The 21614-nt window shown below is 39.1% G+C and overlaps 1 protein-coding gene across 50 annotated transcripts in view; it reads right to left on the bottom strand.

The window, feature by feature from the left end:
- Nucleotides 1–903: 903 nt before the first annotated feature.
- The window catches only part of HECTD1 (HECT domain E3 ubiquitin protein ligase 1), a 61245-nt gene continuing 40534 nt past the window's right edge, over nucleotides 904–21614 (bottom strand). For 9 of the 50 annotated variants that reach the window (XM_083451722.1, XM_083451700.1, XM_083451747.1 and 6 more), the window contains 18 exons: nucleotides 20226–21062; nucleotides 17809–18030; nucleotides 13702–13835; nucleotides 11998–12154; nucleotides 11264–11486; nucleotides 10574–10628; nucleotides 10149–10331; nucleotides 9578–9788; nucleotides 9404–9489; nucleotides 7714–7841; nucleotides 6319–6520; nucleotides 6043–6180; nucleotides 5326–5933; nucleotides 4842–4920; nucleotides 4635–4728; nucleotides 4360–4510; nucleotides 2391–2535; nucleotides 904–1885 (listed from right to left, as the gene is read on the bottom strand). In XM_083451722.1, the coding sequence (XP_083307848.1) occupies nucleotides 1748–1885; nucleotides 2391–2535; nucleotides 4360–4510; nucleotides 4635–4728; nucleotides 4842–4920; nucleotides 5326–5933; nucleotides 6043–6180; nucleotides 6319–6520; nucleotides 7714–7841; nucleotides 9404–9489; nucleotides 9578–9788; nucleotides 10149–10331; nucleotides 10574–10628; nucleotides 11264–11486; nucleotides 11998–12154; nucleotides 13702–13835; nucleotides 17809–18030; nucleotides 20226–21062 (3791 nt within the window). In that variant the 3' untranslated portion in view covers nucleotides 904–1747. The remainder of the gene's footprint in view (nucleotides 1886–2390; nucleotides 2536–4359; nucleotides 4511–4634; nucleotides 4729–4841; nucleotides 4921–5325; nucleotides 5934–6042; nucleotides 6181–6318; nucleotides 6521–7713; nucleotides 7842–9403; nucleotides 9490–9577; nucleotides 9789–10148; nucleotides 10332–10573; nucleotides 10629–11263; nucleotides 11487–11997; nucleotides 12155–13701; nucleotides 13836–17808; nucleotides 18031–20225; nucleotides 21063–21614) is intronic. The other 41 variants (XM_083451708.1, XM_083451706.1, XM_083451712.1 and 38 more) reach the window with 14 other exon arrangements.

Raw genomic sequence — 21614 nt, forward strand, 5'->3', positions numbered from 1 at the left:
CTATGATTCTATGATATAAGCACTCTTGTGCCAGCGAAGTATCAAAACCCTGTGAACTTGACACCGGTTATACAAGGATATAAGGCCTGATATTGCAAAGATATGAGTTGCTGATGTTTTTCAATAATGTTAGATTCTGCAGCTAAATTATGTGCAAAACCAATCTTCACTGTAAAAGACTATCATTCCATTTTAGTTATATAAGAAAAATCCAACTACATTTACTAGTGAAGAATTACCATATTTGCAAGATAGGTTCTTTCAAATTAACACAAACCAGGAGTCATCCTTTATTTAAAATATTGCTGTGGTCAATAGGCCAGTCAGGCTAGCAAGATTTAAAACCACCTGACTATTTGTTTGCTGTGCTAGTAACAATGCAAGCTTACAACTATGAAGGATCTCTGACTCTCAGGAGTGGCTTCAAGCAAACATTATGGGCCGCAGGAAGAAGAGGGACATTTAATTCTGCAAGTGTGCAGAATGCCTTGTCTAAGAAGAAATACCAAAAACTACCAGATACAAAATTACCTTGAATCTGAAATGGTTTTGCATGGATTGCTTCTAAATAAATCAGCAAATGCAATTTAAAGAACTGGTCTGGAGTTTATTAACTAATACTAAAATTCACCTGGCAAAGCTGCAAGGAACTGTAAATGTAATACATTGTAGGGCAAAGCAACTGGCTCATGGGACATAATGCATAACAGCCACCTGCTATACAACTGACCTGATTTTTTAAAAACCACTGATATTTGGAGCCCTTTTTGTACTTTTAGAGGAGGTTTGGAAACAGAACTGTGTAGTACAAGACCAAGTATTTTTATTTGAAGAAATAAAGCATTAGAATTCAAGGCACTATTCTGTATACCAACATAACAGAAGAACTAGTAAGCGGTTTCATACGCTGCAAACTTTTTAATGATTAATGTTGAGCATACACATTGGAAATCTTTTTTTAAACTTCAAACTGCAACAAGTTAAATAAATGTTTTTAATATACAAAGAAAATACAACCAAAAGTAAAACTTGCTTTAAAGTGGGCCTTGCACCAGGGATCAGTGTCTTTTAAAAGCTTTATTGTTGAGCTGCACGCACACACACATACACACATACAAGGATTTAATCTTTATAGCAGGGCATTTAGAAATCAAAATGTATTCCCACTTGAAATAATAATAAAAGGTTGTGCATGATTATACGCAAACACCCCCCTCCCAACACTAGCATACTCCTATAGTGCAGGCACCATGAAAGGAAGGAAAGGAAGGAAGGAAAGCTTGAGATGCCCAATGACTAAGTTTTATGGAAGCAGATTTCTGACCAGTTAGCTTAAAGCCAGCAAAACAGGGATCAGTGATGGCAACTGTAGTGTACAGGGTATTAAACACTAAACTTTACACAAATACACTGTTATAAATCTTGTATCAGTGAACACTGAAAATCGGCAGATCTGCTCTTTGGAACAGTCAAACATTTGCTTCAGCTTCTGGTTGCACAAGCCCTTGGAAGCATCACACAGTGTTCTTGCCTTTTTCTTGCTGGCTGTGTAATTCATTGGGATTTGTTTCATTAGCAGCTAACAATTTTTCCATGTGTTTCCAAAGCCTCATGGATGGGGTGGGGGAAAGGCAAGTCTCAGTAGAGCACAGCGTGGAGATTGTATTTTCTGCACATACAACACAAGAGGCTTCACTAGTTATCAATGCAAAACCAGTTTGTCATATCCTGTGTCCTATTCATCAGCTCAGTTGAGATGAAAGCCTTTCTCCATGGTAGCAGCTAGCAGGCGCTCTCGCATAATCTCTTCAGAAGAATACTCAGGCAACTTAAGGTAGTGCACACATGTATTCACAGATGGGTAACTTGCATCCGTAGCATCAACCTGTGAATAAAAATCCACAATCAACTTTTAAAATAGTGAGTGTAGCGCACATTTCCTTTTCAATTCAGTGTTGTTAAAGGTACCCCTGACCGTTAGGTCCAGTTGCAGACGACTCTAGAGTTGTGTGCTCATCTTGCTCTATAGGCTGAAGGAGCCGGTGTTCGTCCGGAGACAGTTTGTTTGGTCACGTGGCCAGCCGCTTCTGGTGAACCAGAGCAGCGCACGGAAATGCCGTTTACCTTCCCGCCGGAGCGGTACCTATTAATCTACTTGTTCCCCAAGGTCTGAGGAACAGTGGACCGGCCCCCTGCTGAAAAAGTTTGCTGACCCCTGCATTAACAGGATCCATGAAGACCTCTGCCAAAGGCCTGACAGGCACCTTGTGGAGTGCAAGCCATTTTCTGAGTACAAATGTGTGAGCTATCTCAAAGACAAGACTTCATAAAAAATATCTAACACACCTTTGCTTAGATATATAGTCAAAACCTTTAAGAAATGGCCATACCTTGCGTACAACAGTGAGACGGGGATGTAGATTAGCCAGACCTCCTGGGGGAAGTGTTGAACAGCCAGTTGTGAATTGCAGGAATGCTTTTCTTTCATCGGAAGACATGCCACACAAAACTCTAACGAATCTCAGGAATCCAGGGCTAAAGCACAAAACAGAACAGATGTTAAATATACCTACAGTGTTGACTATGTGTTGCATAATCAAACCAGCGTTGAACTAGTGCAGAAGCATGCACACACTGCATCTGCACATCACAGTACCTTGGTTCTTGAACTTAATCCGTTCCGGGAGTCCGTTCGACTCCCGAAACTGTTTGAAAACCAAGGCGCAGCTTCCAATTGCCTGCAGGAGCTTCCTGCACTCAATCGGAAGCCACGTTGGCTTCCAAAAAACGTTCACAAACCAGAACACTTACTTCAGGGTTTGCGGTGTACAGGAACCAATTTGTTCGACAACTAAGCTGTTTGGGAACCAAGGTACCACTGTACACCCTAGTTAATAGTTAAGTGGTTCCCACTTCACTCTTCCCCTAGCACAAGCAACAAACCATGCATCTGGTTTAACAGCATTACAGTCAAACTGGGAAACCAGCCATGATATGAAGTCAAAAGTAGTTTGTTTGGACTGAAACAAATGCTAAACCAAAGGACATGGTTTGTTACTGCTGCTCAACTGCTCCATAATGAACTAAGTGTCAAATGGTTGACATAACCAAATGGCTTTTAATGCTTGTCTTTTAATATATTAAATTCCTAAATAAATCACCTTATCAAACATTAGCATTTGAAGATAAAGATATGTCTATAGGTATACTTTTATTTTTGCTCGGGAGTGGGGAGATTATTATTAAAGAAATATTTCCCAAATATTACGTGACAATGTTAGTATGTAAACACAGCATTTCCCTGTCTTCCTCTTTGCTGGCATGAAAGTTTATTTACTTATTGTGTGTTCAACTCCTAAAGCAGTCTCCTCCTCATTACCTACACAGACCATGAAAACAACATACAAGCATCTAGTTTTGAGTCTGTTTAGGACAATCCACATTGTACATTACTCTGCATGAGGTGGACCAATGCTCAGAACATTGTGAAGCAATACCTAGCCATGTACTTTTAAGCCTTATCTTATTTACCTTCTCCTGCCCACCGCCCCCCCAAAAGGAAGACAGATTGCACAATTGAGATGTACCCACGTAGGCATCAGTTCAGTGAACTATAAAAATCTGATTTTGTTTTATTACTGCACCAGACAGATCAAACCAAGTTGTTTGACAATAGTCCATTTACTGTGATTTTCTAAAAGCATTTTCTGTTTTCTTTTCATAATAGACAAATTACACTTTTAAAAGCAGGGACCTATTAAACAGCACCTTCAAATGAATTGCTACAGTGAGGGAGTGACAAAAGTTCCCTTTTATCTTGTGTTTTACACTTGCTATGTTTCTCCTGCACACCTTATGCAGGGGACCTGGTACATGTGAAGAAGAAGAAAACCTTGCTTCTTCTAGCCAGCTTAATAATGAAGCATTCAGAGACAGCTTGATAGAACTATCCAGCCATAAACATCAATGTGGGAAAAGTGTCTGGGTATGCAACCCTGCCACCCACTGGGAGATCAGTGGCATATGCAAAGCTGTAGACACCCATTTGGATGGCAAGTGCTGCTCAAGCTAAGCACCACTGAGTAACAACGCACTCATATCTATAGGAGTGTATGAAGTGTTAGGTGAGGGGGTAGTACCTCTGGTGGAGGACACATCATGCTACTTCTGGGGTAGCCTGTCCACCTTTGGTCCCCCACCCTGCACTCAGCTCTTACCGGAAGCTCCTAGAAGCTGTCAGGTGTAATTATCTAGATTGAATTTTCTGCACTTGCCACACCTTTTCAGTGTCAACACCCCACAATTCTTTGTTGCCAAGTCCTGAAAGTAGCACGAATATCTTGCCACTTGGTGAAGTACCTGTCTCGAGTGTAGCCAAGTTTAGGTTCTGTGTAGTTGATTATATCTTCAGCTGCCCATGACGGTGACTGATTCCCACAAAGAATCATCTGCACTTCTTCATGACTGAAGGAACTCAGCTTTTCCATTGGAAAGACTCTGTTGAAGCCATCTTGAAATAAAAAGTAAAAAAGCATAAGCACGAGCTGAGAACCATGTTATGTTTGAAATTCCTTAACTGATCAATATTTCCTTTAAATGGTTAAACAGCCCATATATGCTAGTCAGTTACATACCTCTAAAAGCATCCATCTGTTTCTGTATGCCAGAATGCATGCAGAAGTCAAATATCAGATCCACGTACTCCTCTGCATTATCCATAGTAACCAACTGTAACGAAATCGATGTAAATGGACAGAGAATGTTTACATTACATCACATCACAGAAGAATTTTGGGGAAATCAAGTAATATTTAACTCTCAAAGAAGAATTTTTCCTCTACCTCATCTTCACCACCAGGCTTAAGATCCACTGCTGAAAAGCCATATACTCTGGAAGAAGGGCAAAACTGGAAATTCAGCCTGTAAGGTAGGAGATGGAATTAGTAGATACACAGCAATAGTGGCAGAAGACATGCTTTGCATGAAAGAGGGCCTAGATTCAATCCCTGGCATTTCCTGGAAGGGTTGGGAATTCTGTCTGAAACTCTGAAATGCTGCCATCAATCACTTTGCATCATATTGAGCAAAATGGAGAAATGTTCTGAGTTTGTACAAGGCAGTTTGCTTTGCTCTTAAGTGGGAATCATCTCACAAAATTTGAAAATTCCAAACAGGAACACAGTAGAAACGATATGGATAAAGCACTTTAAAAAAATAATTCTCAGTGTATGGAACAAAATGTCTAAACATGCATAGGTCAATTTATTACTCCATAAGGCGGCCACATGTATTTATGAGCAAAAGGGGGGGAGTGTAATACCTTACCCTAAATCTTCTATGCTAAGAGAAGGTCCCGATCCTGATGGGTTCTTCATCATTAGTTCCTGCAATTTTGTATTTTTCTCGTCTTCTGAAAGTCCTTTGTTGCTTAATATTAGACGTCTCTTTATTGCAAGGTCTTTAATTTCTTTCAAAAATCTTGCTCTGTGAGGGTTTACCAATTCAAAATCTTCCCACGTTAAAATCCCATTAAACCAAGCTGGGGGTTTAGGCTTTGGTGGATCAAGGATAAATTCTGATTTGGAATCTTCTTCAAAGCTTCCTACTGAGAGAGAATCGTGCCCCTCTTCCGTAGACGCCTCTGATTGACTTTCTGTGCAGTGCAAGTCTCTGTCACCCCGCGACTCATAAATCAATTTGCTCATATTGCTTTTAATGTCTCCCATGCACATGAGTTTAAAGAACGGCTTAGAAATAGGCAAGTCCACCAGTCTGTTGTCTTGGATGCATTTGGCTAAGAAAATCCCCAGAAAGTGAAAAAGTTTGGTTATTCTTTCAAGTTCATCACTATCCTGTGGAAATGGTGCTGTGAACAGACCACAAGATCGCTGTACATAATATCCTGGAGGTTTTAATCCGCCACCTATATCCACCTGTTTTTTAAAAAAAACAAAAAAGTGAAGGGAAGTGTTAAGGCATTTAAAGAGATGCACAAACAGAATCTTATCAGCTCTACTGACTGATTACAGAGACAAAATATACCTGACGCGATTCATCATCCGGAAAGTCATCATCGCAGAGCCATGCTCCCAGTTCTGTCCTCTGGAATTCTGCTGCCACCAGTGCGTAAAACTCCAAGGTGGGTCCCAATCCTGTTCCTTCTTCTCCCAAAAACTCCACCTGGAAACCAGAGACCACAATAATAGTACTAGCAGTCTTTTGGAATATATCTTTTCTAATAAACAATTGTGCTCACTTAACACTACACAAGTGAGAGACACAGTAAAGTATTATTTTTTAAGAAGAATCTATTTTTACCTCTAGGACTGACTTTCTGTCTGCATGAATCTGCATTACATTTTCTGCCCACTCCATCAAGGATTCACCACGTGGAACTTTTACTCTTTCATGTTTAAGGCGCCCAACTCTGAATTCTCCTGGATCATCTCTTCGCACTGTGCCTGTAGTTCGTGTTCGCTCAACAGTGGCCTCACGTCGATTCTGCAGCCACACTATTGCTCTGGTATCAGGAAAAAATGCAGATATATTGCTTTAAAACTCATATGCATCATGACTCAGAAAAGCTTTTTAATGAGACCTTCCATAGGCCAATGTTTGCTTTCAAAAAATGATGTGGTTGTGTTTTTTTTAAAATCTATAGTTTATAAAATAACTAGGTTTAATTTTTATATTGTAGATTTTATCATTGTTCATACCCTGCAACCTTAGGGTGAAGGATGGGTAAGAAATATTTCAAATAAATAAAAAATAAGTGATATCTTTGCAATAGCACTGAGTTCAATGGGACAGGGTGGAGCAACGCTGGGAGAACCATGGGTTGGCGCTCCCTGTCTCCCAGAGATGGCCCACATATCTGCCACAAGCTACCCCCACCTCAACACAACCTCACCCTGCCCCATCCCAGCAAACACAAAGCTGCCACTGCTGCTCTGTCCCTTCCATCCGCACACACTATTGCTGTTGTCACAGCTGTGATCTCCTTTGTCAGTTGCTGTCATTTTTCCAGAGGCTATGCTGGAGAACTGCCTCTGAAGACACTCTCTCTCTATCTCTCTTTCCTGGCTAGCTTTCCTCAGCCTCTGACACCAGTGTTTCCTTATTATCTTTCTGCCTCTTCCTAGGCTCTGGCCAACTGATTGACTCCCCTCATTCATCTGACCCTCAAATGACATGCCTGCGCTTAAATTCACTTCAGTCAAACCCTCTAACCAATCATAAGGTTATCCTTGGAATTCTGAATTCCCACTGGCCAATAACCAAGAATCAATTATTTTTAATAGAATGTGCACTAAACATCCTCTCACAATTAGACCTTTTCCATACTCCCAATTCACACAAAACCTAGATTTTGTTGTTAACGGCCAGAATAGCAAATTTTGCAAATTTGTAACCAAAACACCTCTTGTAGCAGTCTACTTGCTTCCTAGAAAAATGCCAGCTGAACCCCCTCAACACTATCTTTTCTGACTATAGTTAGACATAAAAGACCAGAGTCCCCCACCTTCACAGTGTTAACCATTTTCAAACCAAACAGCATCCATATCATAACAGAATTCTTGTATTTAGGATTTACTACCTAAAAATTCAATTTCTTCACAAGGAAACACTGATATTCCAAATACTGACATTAAAGAGAGAAATTAGTAATTAGCAACAGCAGCAAATAAGCAATTTGCTTGTCAGGTTTCTTACCTTGATGCCCCAAATGCTGTACATGTGAAATATAGCTGTCGAGTTTCGAATGGAATTAAGAAAGGGCACTTGCTAGTTATCTGTTCACACCAGTCTGGCAGAGCTCCGCTTGCTAGTGCCAATGGCTCCTGTAATTTAATACACCCACTGTTTAAAATGCAATGTCTAAAGAACAAAATGTATGATGGATAAATAACTATTTATGCATTCATATTTTCCTACACACTCACCTTATAGCACTAGTTTTTGTACTTTGTAAAAAAACAACCAATTGTTGTAAATAGGATGGTCATAATTAAATAAAAATCTACTACTGTATGTTGTAGGAAATGGTTTGTTCTAAATGCATTCAAACGTCTCAATATATCATCGCCCAACTTGACACAAGGGTTCCCAAGGTGGGGGTGGGGTGGCAGTTTTTGTGGACATTGGGCTGTCAACCACCATTCTGAATAAAGATGGAGATTCAAAATGTGACTTTGGTGTGACTTCATCTGATCCAGGCTTCCTCAAACTTGGCCCTCCAGATGTTTTTGGCCTACAACTCCCATGATCCCTAGCCAGCAGGACCAGTGGTCAGGAATGATAGCAATTGTAGTCTCAAAACATCTGGAGGGCTGAGTTTGAGGAAGCCTGATCTGATCTTTGGCATGATGGGCCCAAACATCACTGATTTCAAACTCAAGATTTCAAACTCGGCAGAAAGGGGTAGCAACAGCCAGTTTGAATAAAGATGTCAGTCTGTAAGAGGACTCTGCCTGATTTTTGGCATTGTTGCTGTTGGCATCTGTCTGTGTCAAGAGACAATGGAGTGTGCCTCTGGGGGTGAAGTCAAACCGCTGCGTTAGCAGCACTGAAGTTACTTCCCCAGGGGGCAAGCCTAGGCAGTGTGTAGGGAGGTCCTGGGCTGCCCAGATGACAAGAACCCACTCTCGGCCTTGGGCTGGGGTGTGTTCACACAGTCCCAAACTTCACAAATTACACTATCCATTTTTTAAAAATAATCCTGCTTTTTCAAATTCCAAGGCAACGTCAGCCACTTCCTGCTAGTACAAAATAAAGTAGTAGTTTTCTTAAATGTTAAGCTGTCATTTTTAATCACTGAATGTGTTGTATTCATTTTTTTCCCAGCTTTCCTCCAAGGTGTTCTAACTGATGGATAACCCACATTTCACCCCCATTTTTATCTGCAAAATAATCCCGAGATAGATTAGGCTGAAAGGAAGAAACTGTCCAAGTTCACCCAGTGAGCTTCATGGTTGAGTGGGAGCTTGAATCTAGTGCCCACAGTCCAATGCTGCAGCCGTTAACCACACTAGACTTCATGCTTTTATAACAGTGCAATTTAAAGAAAATTATAATTCTTTTATGACTTATGTCAGTAAAATCCTACCAATCTATGTTCAGTTTTCAAGATCAAGGCTGCAATTAATTGAACTGTACAACTGACTCAGCTTTGGATGCCTCACCAAAGCTCCCTTCCAGCACATGGCAAATTTCAGTATCAAGTACCTTGGGCCATCTAAATAATGAAACAAAACCAGCAAATAAAGAAAAACCACATTCAAATAATTTTCACTGCTTCCTTTAAATAAGATGATATTTCAGACTTCTACCATCTACAACAGCTTCTATGAAACTAAAATGCCTCAGAAATAATCTCAATAATATATATATATATATATATTACCTCAATCTGTTGAAGAATTTTTGTGGTGATTTTTTTGCTTGTGAATTCATCTGGTGGGAAATTAAACTGAAGCTGTTCATCTCCTTCTGAAATTATTAATAGAAATGAATAATAATGTACTAATAATAGGTTTCCTTTGTGGAAGCTTTTAGAAATGTATTACATCCTACTTACCTTCTTGAGAATTTCGAGTTGAATAAGGGTCACTTGCAACAATATACAAAATACGGAGCAACTGTAGAACATCTTCTACTCCACAGGAATTCTGTCCACTACCAGCTTTGGCTTGAGGCTGTTCTTTTATTGAACTAAGAATGTCTGAGTTCTGAAGTGTGGAAATAGCTCCCTGGCTCAAACTGGACTTTGATCCATGTTCACAAAAATCCTGTGTAAATAAATGAATGGAAGGAAAATAAATACATAGTAAAGGTTAGAATTGCGATGTAATTATTTTGAACTTTGAGATAGAGAAAATGTAAACATGGTTTGCATGACGCAAATACTGAGCCTTTAGCTGTTGTTAGGCACTATATTATTATTAATAATAATATAATACTGTGTCTATTCAAAAGCATACCAAACACTGGAGCTGGTAAAAGTTAAACATGAGGGTCACACGTAAATGTATTTAACCAGAGTAAATCGCATTAGTCACACATCAAGTCCGTCTGTCGGGACTCATAACACGATGCAAAATAAAGCATAGACATTCCCCAAATCAATACTTTTAGATGCAGACATATACCTTGTATGCAGCTATGAGCTGGGAACAATTTCTGTTTTTCCTAATGCTTTTATTAGTGCCGGTTAATTTCCAGTGGCGCAGAAAGGCTGAATCCGCATTCTTCTGCAGGTAGGTTATCAAGTCATTCTTTGGTAATTCATCAGTGCCAAGGTACTGTTCCACATGCTCTATTGACCAGCAACCCTACAACAGGAACCACCAAATGTTGGTATTTCCTGGTTGTAAAGTTTGAAACATTTCACATGCACTACACACATTTCTTTAGGAACATGCATTTACAAACATTCTTTAACATATCTTCCATACAACAGAACTCAGTTAGTGTAGCTTTTTAAAAAAGCTGCTGCTTTTTTTTTAAAGTGCACAAACTGCACAAAAATCTGTTGACAGCCACATAAGTATTGAAAAGTTAAGATTTATCTCACCATTTTCCCACTTTCTTTCTCTTTATCAGAATCCTTCATTTCTCTGTATACAATTCTAAACATGAAAAGATTTAGAGTTATTTATGTACTGGCTTTCTACAACAGAACGCACTATTTCCAAATCAGTATGAATCTTGCGATATAATTTAAATTGTCTTGTGCTTACACTCTGCATACTAAAATAATTCTGAATGCTTTGCTGCTTGCCACACAAGAGTAACATTGGTGAGTCAGCCAGTGATGCTTCTTAATACTAGACTGGCAAAGCAACTGATACAACGCATTCCAAGAATTCAACTGCTGGCGCAACAGCTCTTGAATCTTGTTTTTAAATTCTTTAAACTATAAAAACCATGAATACATTTTGAATTACAGGCCAGCTTGAAGCACAACTATTCATTTTGATGTAGCAAGTGCACTCTTTACGGTAAGAATTCTTTCATCAACACTTATTTGTTACAATTTCAAAAACAGTGTAAGAACCCTAACATTGAAATGTTAAGGCAGGGAAAAAGAAATGATGCCAATGTTTACATAAGACTACCACTATCCAAACACTACTGCCGCACAACCATATCCACAAGATAAGAGATGACATAGCAGCAGTTTTGATATATATTGTAAATGCACATTGCAAAAAATGCAGCCTTAGACTGTTTTAGATACAGCATCGGATTTTAAATGTCTTACGTGTATGTTGGCTCCCAAATTCGTCTGAGCTTATCAGATTTCACGTTGCCATTGCAGGAAAGTTGTAGCAATTTTTGAACATAGTAAAAGATAGTTGATCGAAAATTTGTTAGGGGCAGCTCAACCTCGCGAGATGTACCAAGGCCTGTAACTTTCAAGGTAAGTGCTAAACGGGGAGATGGTGTACACTCAACTTCTTCCAGTAGTTCCAAATGGGGTGTTCCTGTAATCAGTGATAAATCAGTGCAATGAGTAATAGGTTTTTTTTAAGTCTGCAACAGCTTTCAACATCTCATATATATTTCATGATATCATAATTCTGATCTAGACCTGAAAATAAATTCAAAGTAAAGGCATTTGAAATTTCACAAGGGGGAGGAGGAGAGAACAAGCATTTCAGCTTTGCCCTGTTACCCTTACATGGTACCTGACTCACTCATTCAAATCTCACTTGCTTCAGACCCCAACTCCTTTCTCCATTCAGCATCTCATTCTCATCAGCTTCTTCCCTGTGAAAACAGAGTGTGTCCCTCCCCTACTACAACCTTGATTTGTGAAGGGAGAAAGTTTGAGAAGGTGGTAGGCATCTTAGCATGTCCTCCCCCAACCTAGTTGTGTCTCTCCTCCTCCAATCTTGTTCTTCTCTTAGGTTCTCTGACATGCTTGTGTATTTGTACGTGTATCTTATATATTTATACTTCGCACATGGTTTTTCAGACAACTCATGGATATACCTGGGGGAGGGATTTCAAGATCAGTTGTCTGTTGAACATTAGTACGGCCAGGTCTAGGATCAAACGCAGGTACTAAAGCAGAAAACTGACGTTTCAAAACATAATCATCATCCCATGTTCTTCTACGTCCTCCTTTTGTTTCATACTCTTCTTCTTCCTATTATGTAACAAAAATGGCAAAACGAACAAAAAAGTTATTTTCATTTTTTAAACCCACACTGGATAGACAAGTACAAAAACTATCTATTGCTGCTGCTGCTAATTACTAATTAATTAAATTTGTATACTGCCCTTCACCTGACGATCAAAGGGCAGTTCACAAAATGAAAATACAAAATGAGAACTCAAAATACAAAATGAAAGTACAAAAAACCAATAACCCCTTCTCCCACAAACACATTTAAAAGGCCATAGAATGTCCAATCAGCCAAAGGGCTGGTTTAAGAGAAACATTTTTGCCTGGCACCTAAACATATGTAAGGAAGGCACCAGGCGAGCCTCCCTGGGGAGAGCATTCCACAAATGGGGAGCCACCACAGAAAAGGCCCACTCTTGTGTTGCTGCCCTTGGGTCTCTTGTGGACGGGACACACTAAGAGGGCCTCAGATGATGATTGGAGGTTTGGGTCAGTCCGTACGAGGAGAGGCAGTCGCTGAGGTATTGCTGTCCTGAGGCTAATAATAATAATAATAATAATAATAATAATTTTTATTTATATCCCACCCTCCCAAGCCATAACCGGGCTCAGGGCTGCTAACATCAAAATATAAATACATCAAAACATAAGATTCACCAATCAACTTTAAGGCTTTATAGGTGCCTGAAATCATGGGTGCGCGCACTCACGCACATGCACAATCCGGCCCACATAGGGGTCTCTGCAGGACCAATCCCGCTCAGGCAAAGATAAACCTTGCTGGCCTCTGACTTAAAGCATCAATGCTATCCTGTTTAACTTACTTAAAATGCACAAACATAGCTGCCACTTGTTTAGCCAAATTTATAGAGGAAATTATGTGAATTCTCATCCTAGATTCTTTTCAAGCAGAATCAAGACTCAAGTTAATCTGGCATCTACAATTCAGATTTCTAATGAAGATCACATATATGCAGTATTTTTGTGGGTGTGACGGTACTCACCAGTATGAAGTACCAGCATCTCTTTTTAGGCTGTGCATGGCAGCCACTTTGCAGTGGCACCCATAGAAAAATTATCAAAATACAAGTAGCAGCACCTCATTTTTAATCCCCCAAATCGCTACACATACGCATACAGCTACTCAAGACTGTTTGCAGCCCATAAGCCATATCCAGGGCCATATTCTGAAAGAGTTCACCTCAGATAATTTGACACTGATATAATGGAATGGGGGAGGGAAAGTACCAAAGTGGACATTTATTGTAGTAGAATCTATTTACATAATCTGTTATTTAGGGGTTTCTTTCGGCATTCCACTGAACTAATATTATGAGGACTGTTATCATTTGATCTGTAAACAAGGTAGAACTTTTGTAATAAGCTACTGAAATGGGAACAAGCTGCTACTGATACTTTAAAAATGTACACGTTCTCTAAATTGACAAAACTGGTCCACGATGAACAACCTATACTATACTACAAGTTCAGGAGAGTAGAAGGTTTTTTGATATGTCCCCAAATAACTGCAGATCAGACAATATTGTAAAAATAGATATGAACTCTACCATAACTTCTTCATACTCTTGATCTTCTTGATTGTCATCTTCATTTTCGTCATCCTCTTCATCTGGCTCAGGTAGATCTTCGTCATCATCTAACTCCGCTAATAGAGTGCTGGCCCGACAGCTATCAAGAAAATCTACACAGAACACACACAAACCACACGCTAAGAACTCAGTTGCTTGTTGTTTGCTTTTTTTTTTTTTAAAAAAAAAAAGGCTGTAAGGATGAAGACTGATTTTGTTCTATAAATTCAAAGCAGGAACAGGAAAAAGAGGCTCAAGACAGTAGAGAAGAAACCTATTTAAGGAATTTTGACAAAGGGGGAAAGCATTTCAGAAAACAACCTGAAAAGGAATGGGAAACTATTTGGAATAAGGTAAGATACTCAGACAAACTGATCCCATTTGTAAGCACAAACCATTAGTGGAAATGGATAGCAAGCCAATAATTTTGCTACTATAGTTGCAATACATGTTTCATAGAACTTATTTCCTTTTATTTTCAAAAACATCATATAATATTAGCAAATTATCTCATAAACCACTTTCATTCCTGTAGCAATGTGTCAAACCATGAAAAAAGGAACACCTCTAAAATTAGCAGTATTCCAAGTTCTACAATGACAACTACTAATACTGGTACATAGCAGCCCTCCAACCATTCATGAAAGACAGGTTTCCATTTCTTGTTCTGTATTCAGAGCACCCAAAGAACTGCAGGTACACTGCTAACAGCACTGAACACACAACAGTAATGACACATGTAATACCTACAGTTTCAAACATGGAAGGGTGGATTTTTTTCTCTTTGAAACCAATTATCAGTCCCATCAAAAACATAGCAATGTACATCTGCCTACATTGCAGGAGCAAGGCAAGAAGGGAATTGGAAAATGGTGCATTGTTTCCTACACAGGCAGAAATTGTGCATATGTAAAAATCCTAACTCTAGAAAAGTCATAAACTGCACATGTTTTTTACATACAATTTATGTTCATACGGGATGCTTGTCACATATGAAGCAGTCTAAATCCCAATACAGCATAATCTCCTGGTTTTATAGGAGGCATTTTTGCATTTCATGGGTCTTTAACTTTCTTAAAACATATTACGGGCTCATGAGAACATGCAAATGGGACTAACCAACCAGAAAGTCATCGTTAAGCTTGACCTCCCATAACAGCTGAACCTGGGACACTGGCTTCTTACTCTCTAATAACCATGCTCTATGGAGATTTTAACAATATATTCATAATTCAAAACTAATGTGGCAAAAACAACAACTCCTCAGGGATAAAAAAGACAAACTGCTACTCTGATAATCACTTATACCTCAAATATGGCAACTAGCACTCAAAGCAAATTGTAAGACAACTTTCTAAAGTTTATGGTATTAGAACATCAGCCTAAAAGCATCTTTAACAGATACATGAATATATTTGAGAGATGCTGAGAGATGCTGAGAACTTTCAAATTCTGCTTCATACTGCAGTCTGGGAATTCAACAGGTGCCACTTCCAGACTAAAAAATTAATTCTCACTCTAAATTCTAATTTGCAAAGGCCCACATAATTTCTTGAATCAGTCTGTACTCTGAAAGGATGCCTTCCCACAGCCAGTGGCATGCAGCATTTCCCAGTGGCTTCTGCTGATACAATGTGAAGTATTCATTACAATTTCCAGCACTGTCTAGGTTCATTCCCCCAAGAGCTTGATATAATTTCTATCCCTTAATTCTACCATTCCCTTTTGTCCCCAACGCTTCCCCGAGAACTTCCTCTTCAGCTCCTAACTCAAATGGAATGTATCCACGCCAATGTGCGGGTAAACCCTTTGAGGAATCTTACATTTATTCTACAGTAATAAAGCCTTTTGTTGGGGATCTTATCATTTCCATTTTGTGTGCAGTCACCCCTAAGTACCAAACAGGAAATGGGAGAAAACTAGCACTCTCTCTGCAGAGCTTTTCCTTCAACCAATGATCCAGCGGTCATCTGTACAGTCACACAATTTGTTATTATCCGTGTACAAATAACAGCTAGGGACTTCCTAGACCTCTAACTAGTGTAGCAGATTAGGTGATCCCATCCTACCATTCCATCTCCTAGAACATTGCATTTGTGTGTGTGTGCTTTAAAGGGATGAATGACAATCTTCCCACTAAGTTCTCTTCCTACTGCCATGAAAGCAGCTCATGTAACATTTTTTTGCAGCCATCCCCTAAATAAGCTCTTTATTTTTAATGCTATTCTTCTGCCCCTCCCAGAATCTGGGCCTTCAAATCTCCACTATAATGTCTGAAAGACACATTACTATTCAGACTTTTCCTGCACATATATGATGCAACTGATTATTTTAAAGAACTGCTACAGCCATGGCAGGAAAGTTCTGACCTCCAACAGCTCTGACTGTTGCACGTGTCTTAGGAGAAGAATATAATGTTGATCCCTGTGCTTACTGCAAGATATACACCAAGAAACCTAACAGAACCCATTTGCCCAAACTCCAAATCTCTCTTTGGGAATAAGCATTAGCAACCCCAGGAGTTTCTGCTACTAAGACATCATCCTGCGATTTTCCCCACATGGAAAGCTATTTGAAATGACCTGTGTGTGAAAATGATGCAGTTAAGCTTCTGTAGGTCTTTACTATTTCGAAGCAAATGTGTGTATGCCAAGCTGTTTTGTTGTTTCCCCATAAATATGACTACTTATAAGCATGGCACCAGGTGTAAATGTTTCTCTATAACCAGGCCTTTGGCTGATTAAACAATCTATGGTCTTTTAAATGTTCGTGGGAGGAGAGTTATTGGTTTATTTCTGTTTCTCTGTTATACAGTTTGTGGTCTCATTTTGTATTTTTATGTTGTGAACTGCCCTTTAATCTGTGAATGAAGGGTAGTATAAAAATTAATAACAATAATAACATTGGCCAGGTTTAGACCTAATGAACCCAGTTCTCAAGGTCATGTTGGGGGACTTCTGTAGGCTTGTGTGCTCTCTTCTTTCCTGACACATGCTTCCTCTTCTATTTATAGGATTTTCCTAGAGTTTGCTGACATGTTGAAGCTGGCAAACTATGGCTAGCTGCCACTGAATTATGGTTTGCCATGTGATTTCACAGTTGTGTTTGTGATAATGGATCAGTACACCAGTACAGCTGACTGGAGATTTTGCCTGTGACAAGGGACCAGGCTAATGCACATGAAACAGTGAATGTGCTGTGGAGATGTGAAGTATTATTAACTGTCAATGCCTTTCAACTTAGAATTTTGACTCACAGCGGTTCTAAATTCATACATGTGAACTTTGATCCAAAATGTGCTCTTCTATCAGAATATTCCACCCATGGGAGGCAACTCCTAGGAGCCAAGCTCCCTTCAAACCCCTCCATAACATATTTAAGGGGGCTGAACCAAAATTTGATGGGCATTGCCATTCAAATGGTGTGCATGCACGTCTTGTTATCAATTATGCAGGATGGGGCTTACCTGGGGACCCCAAATATTTTATTCAAGTTGGTACCCGTGTTCCCACCCAATTCTGGATGGTCCACCGAACCCCAGAAGTCACTTTTGGAGGGGGGGGGAGGTGAGCAGGGGTTGCAATTGGAAGATGGGAAAGTCTCATTGCACAAGTGGAATTCTGCTCACACAAATTTGGATCTAAGCCACTGTTTTCAATGTGAACTTACTTCACAGAATCAATAACTGCAGCACACCATACTGAAAGACTAGAATAACAGTGATATAATACATACATATATATCTGGATTTCTGAATTTTTAGAAGTTTTCTTAATAGGCTAAGACATTCAAATCAGTTTTCCTACATTTTAAATACCTTTATACTGAAATGCTATATAAAAATATCATAAATACAAAGAATGTAGAGGATTGTGAAGAGCTGATGTTTATAGAAAAGATGACATTGGGAGTAAAAGCCTTTGCTGGGGAACCCTTTATGTAACTAGTAACAGGGTAAACAGCTCCGTTATTTGATATGCTTTAGTAATGAAATAACTAAGTGAGAAACCCATAACAAAAGTAAAGGTGAAAACAGAAAATTATTAATGGGAAATCTGCTTATGTTCATTTAAAAATGAAACTTACCATATAAAGAATATTCTGCTTCCTGACCTGTATCGCTCTCACTAGATGTTGATGTTAGGCTAGTAGTTAGAGTGTTACTAAGTGACTGACCAACAGATAAAACTGTAGTTGCTGTGGCTACATTGCTGCTGCTAGTAACACTGGATGTAGACATGGTCACTGTTGATGTGGTACCAGTTGTAGTCAGATTAGGAAAACTTTGGGCACCCATTAGAGGAGAAGCTATAGATAAAGATATGGTAAGATAAAATAAATGATCCAGAGTAGAACAGTTTGCATTCATGAGTGCTTCAATGTGTTTCAATATTTTAAATAGTCACCAAGTCTATCTTATTCATCAGTGCAGAATTACAGGCCACTGCAAGAAAGGGCTTCAAGTAAAACAAAAGACCAAAATAGAAATCTGCTTGTGTTGAAGTAGCCCACATTCTAGTTTTGAACAAGTACTATGATAAGAACTAAGTGAATGTAATGCTGCTTCAATCGAGGCAGGAAAAACGGTCACTCCAAGAGAAGAGTCAAATAGAGATTCTGTTAGAGTGATGACATTTGTGCCTCTAGCAATAAGAGGAACATACCACCCACTAAGAGGTGGTCCTAGTGCCCTTTGGAGAATACTGAACACATACGTTGGTCCTCCAGAGATAAAAGAGTGAGTTCAGCACTGCTTTTGGAGAGCCCTTTCCCTTTCCGAGCAGATTAGCAGAACAGTTGCATTAACAAATTCCTCTTGGAAGCGGAGGGGAGGACAGGAATGCTTTCAATAGGAACAATAATCTTTTGTTTAATTTCCATGAAGAAATTTGAACTTTTAAACAGGATTGTCTTGAATAGTTGCTGTAAATAGATCAATCCAAGACATAGTCTCACATTTTCAAAAGCATTGGTAGTAATTTAACTAATCTAGAATGAACCAAGAATCATCTAATTTTCTTTATCTGCTTTGGGTCCCAGGTGTGCAAGCAACTGTGTGTGTGGTTTCTCCCTCTTTTCTGAGAATGCCCTCTTAAAGGAAGAACAAACATCTCAAATCATGCTTTCTTAGTGCATATATACATCCCAATCCAGTTTGTTAAAATTGTTTTTGCAAACTAAAATCAAATTATGGTTTCAAGTTCTTACTTGGTACCACTTGAAAATCATGATTTGCCAAATAGTTTAAGTTCAAGCATCACAACAAACTTGGTTTAGGTTTGCAAACTATGGTCTGGTATTACATTTGGACCATCTCACTACTGACTCTAGTGAGTTAATCCATTTTATTAGCGCTTATCATCAATAATATGGGGTGGAAAAATTAAACACAGTAAAATAATTATATAGAATAAAACTATGTTTTACTAAACTCATCTTAGTTCAAATAAGTTTTCAGTCATGTTTCAACTCATTTTTTAAATATAAACATATGAAAAAATGGATTTTTACAATATTCTCTAAAGTGCAAAGAATAACATTTCCAAATAAAGGGAAAGGTGAACAGCAGTTCCCACAAATGTTCAAGTAATAAGGGCAGCAGTTCAGTTTCCAATGCACACGCTAGTTGGCTATTCTTTTCCCATTTCATATCAGGCACTGCTCACCACATTAAAAAAAAAGGACTAGAATGGCTGCACTTCCATGGCTCAACCCTCTGCCAAGCATGGACCATAGTTGACAAAAGACAAAATAGAGAAATAACTTGTCATCTTATTCTTTCAATATAAAACTAAATCAGGAGCAGTATCTCCTTAGTCTATCTAAAGAAGCCCTTTGTCTACATTCTTAACATTTTAGCTTTGTAGCAAGAAACTGCAGTAAAACATAGAAACAAAAATAAATGGCAGCACATATAAACCTGTGTTTGTAACACTCATTTGTTTTTTAAAAGTATGAACAATTTTAAGACAACACTGTTTTCCCTAAGCTTTTTACCTATTTCAGATGAATGAATTTTTTTTCAATATTTTGAAGAGTGAGAATATAAGCACCAGAGTTTCCAAATTAATTCAGATTCAAGTACAACATTCTAAGCAAATTTCTGTGAGACATGCATTTATTTCTAGGAACATCACTGATAGATTAGAATTAAGAAACAATTTAATGCTCTTCTAATCTATCCAAAGGATTTCAGTGCTGTAAGTACCAGAATAGACTTAGCTATGATGTTGTGGCACCTAGATTTCTTCTTAGCAATGATATTTACTTTAATTCCCCCTGAAATCAAACATTAAGTAAATGGAGTAAGTAAATCCTGCTGCACAATTCTTTAATTACTGCAGCAAGAGCAATTTTCCAAGACAATACAAAATTGGGGGTGATATAGCTATTATACCACCCCAGATGACTCTTCAAAGCTACCATTATGTCAAGAATGTCAAGCCCCTTTCTTCCCATTTCACAGGTGCAGCGTAAGTTGACAGGTATTTATTTTTACTTACTTGCAGTGCTCATGACATTTCTTCCTAAAGTATTAGTGTTGTTATCACTGCTACTTCGGCTTAAATTCATGTTGTTAGTGGCATTGGTGCGAGCGATGTTCGCCACTCTCCGGACGAAGGACTCCAAACTAGAGGTTTCTCGTGAGGATAGGTTAGGAACACTTGCACTGGAACTCATTGGAGCCCCAGCAGCCAGAAGCGAACTCACTGATAGTCTGTTACTTGCTGAAGAACTAAGGGGTCTCTGAGAAGCAGCTTCTTTATTCGTCAGCTCAGATACCGAGCTAACATCTGGGGAACTCACACTAACAATTCCCATGGATATAGCATTGGACTCCCCAGTTGTGCGGATTGAATTGTCAGTTCCTAGCTTTCTTTCAACATTTTCATTTCCCACATCGGCTGTCAAGGTGCTGGTACTTGCACTGGACGCTGACCCTACTTCAGTCTGAGGCATGCCATCAGCAGAGGAAAGGACAACAATTGGCTCATGGACGTCAGTGCCTGAAACTATATTTTGTTCCATTACATTTTCAGATCTCCGCTCCATTTTTGTCGAACCCAAGCTGATGTCGCTGCTACTGGCCACGCTACACACAGAACTGCTACTTCCTTTTCTACTTGAAGAGCCTGCAGCAGCAGTCATCTTGTCTGGACAGTTGTTTTTCACCAAGCTGCTCCATGACTGCGTTGTGCCTGAAACAGTGGATGAAACAGGTTTGGGTGATGCCGCTGAATCAGGGTCGTACCCTGGGGCAAGCTTGAGGTCAAATTTTCCTTCTGCGCCCATACGGTAAGAGTTAGAGCCACCAGCATCCCAGGTGACATCAATCCAGCCTAGAAAGGGACAGGAGTTTGTGAGACCCAGCAGAAAGCAGACAGGAGCGTGTCAAGACAGTAGCTCCACAATATGGGATCAGCTTCTCATTGGGCCGCTATCTTGAGTCACAGAAATTACTTAATAGGCTTTAAAGCCAAACAAAATAATAGAAAGATTTGAAATTCAAGCAGTGTGATCATTGTAGGTGTACTACATTAAAATGGACAGCTCTTACCACAGTTCAATTTAATACTAAAGATCTGAGAATCCCGTCAAAAATGTAAAAAAAAAAAATTGTATTAAAAGTAACTATAACTTTAAATTTTTAATTCCCTTAAAAGTAAAGTTTGAGCTATGTGTAGTAGAAGTGTGTGGGCATTTAAATGGTTTTCTTATCAGAATACTTGGTAACTGTTATTATGTTTCACATACTACAGTTACTGGGGGAAATCCATTATTCTATTTTAAGTCAGCTTGTTAAGTATGGTTGGCCTCCATCCTCAGTCGTTGGTCAACCACAGCAGTGGCAAATGCAGTCCAATCTGCACCTGAAACCTGGCTTTCCTTTA

The sequence above is a fragment of the Podarcis tiliguerta genome (genome assembly GCF_965153285.1).
Source record: "Podarcis tiliguerta genome assembly, chromosome: 1".
Taxonomy (NCBI): domain Eukaryota; kingdom Metazoa; phylum Chordata; class Lepidosauria; order Squamata; family Lacertidae; genus Podarcis; species Podarcis tiliguerta.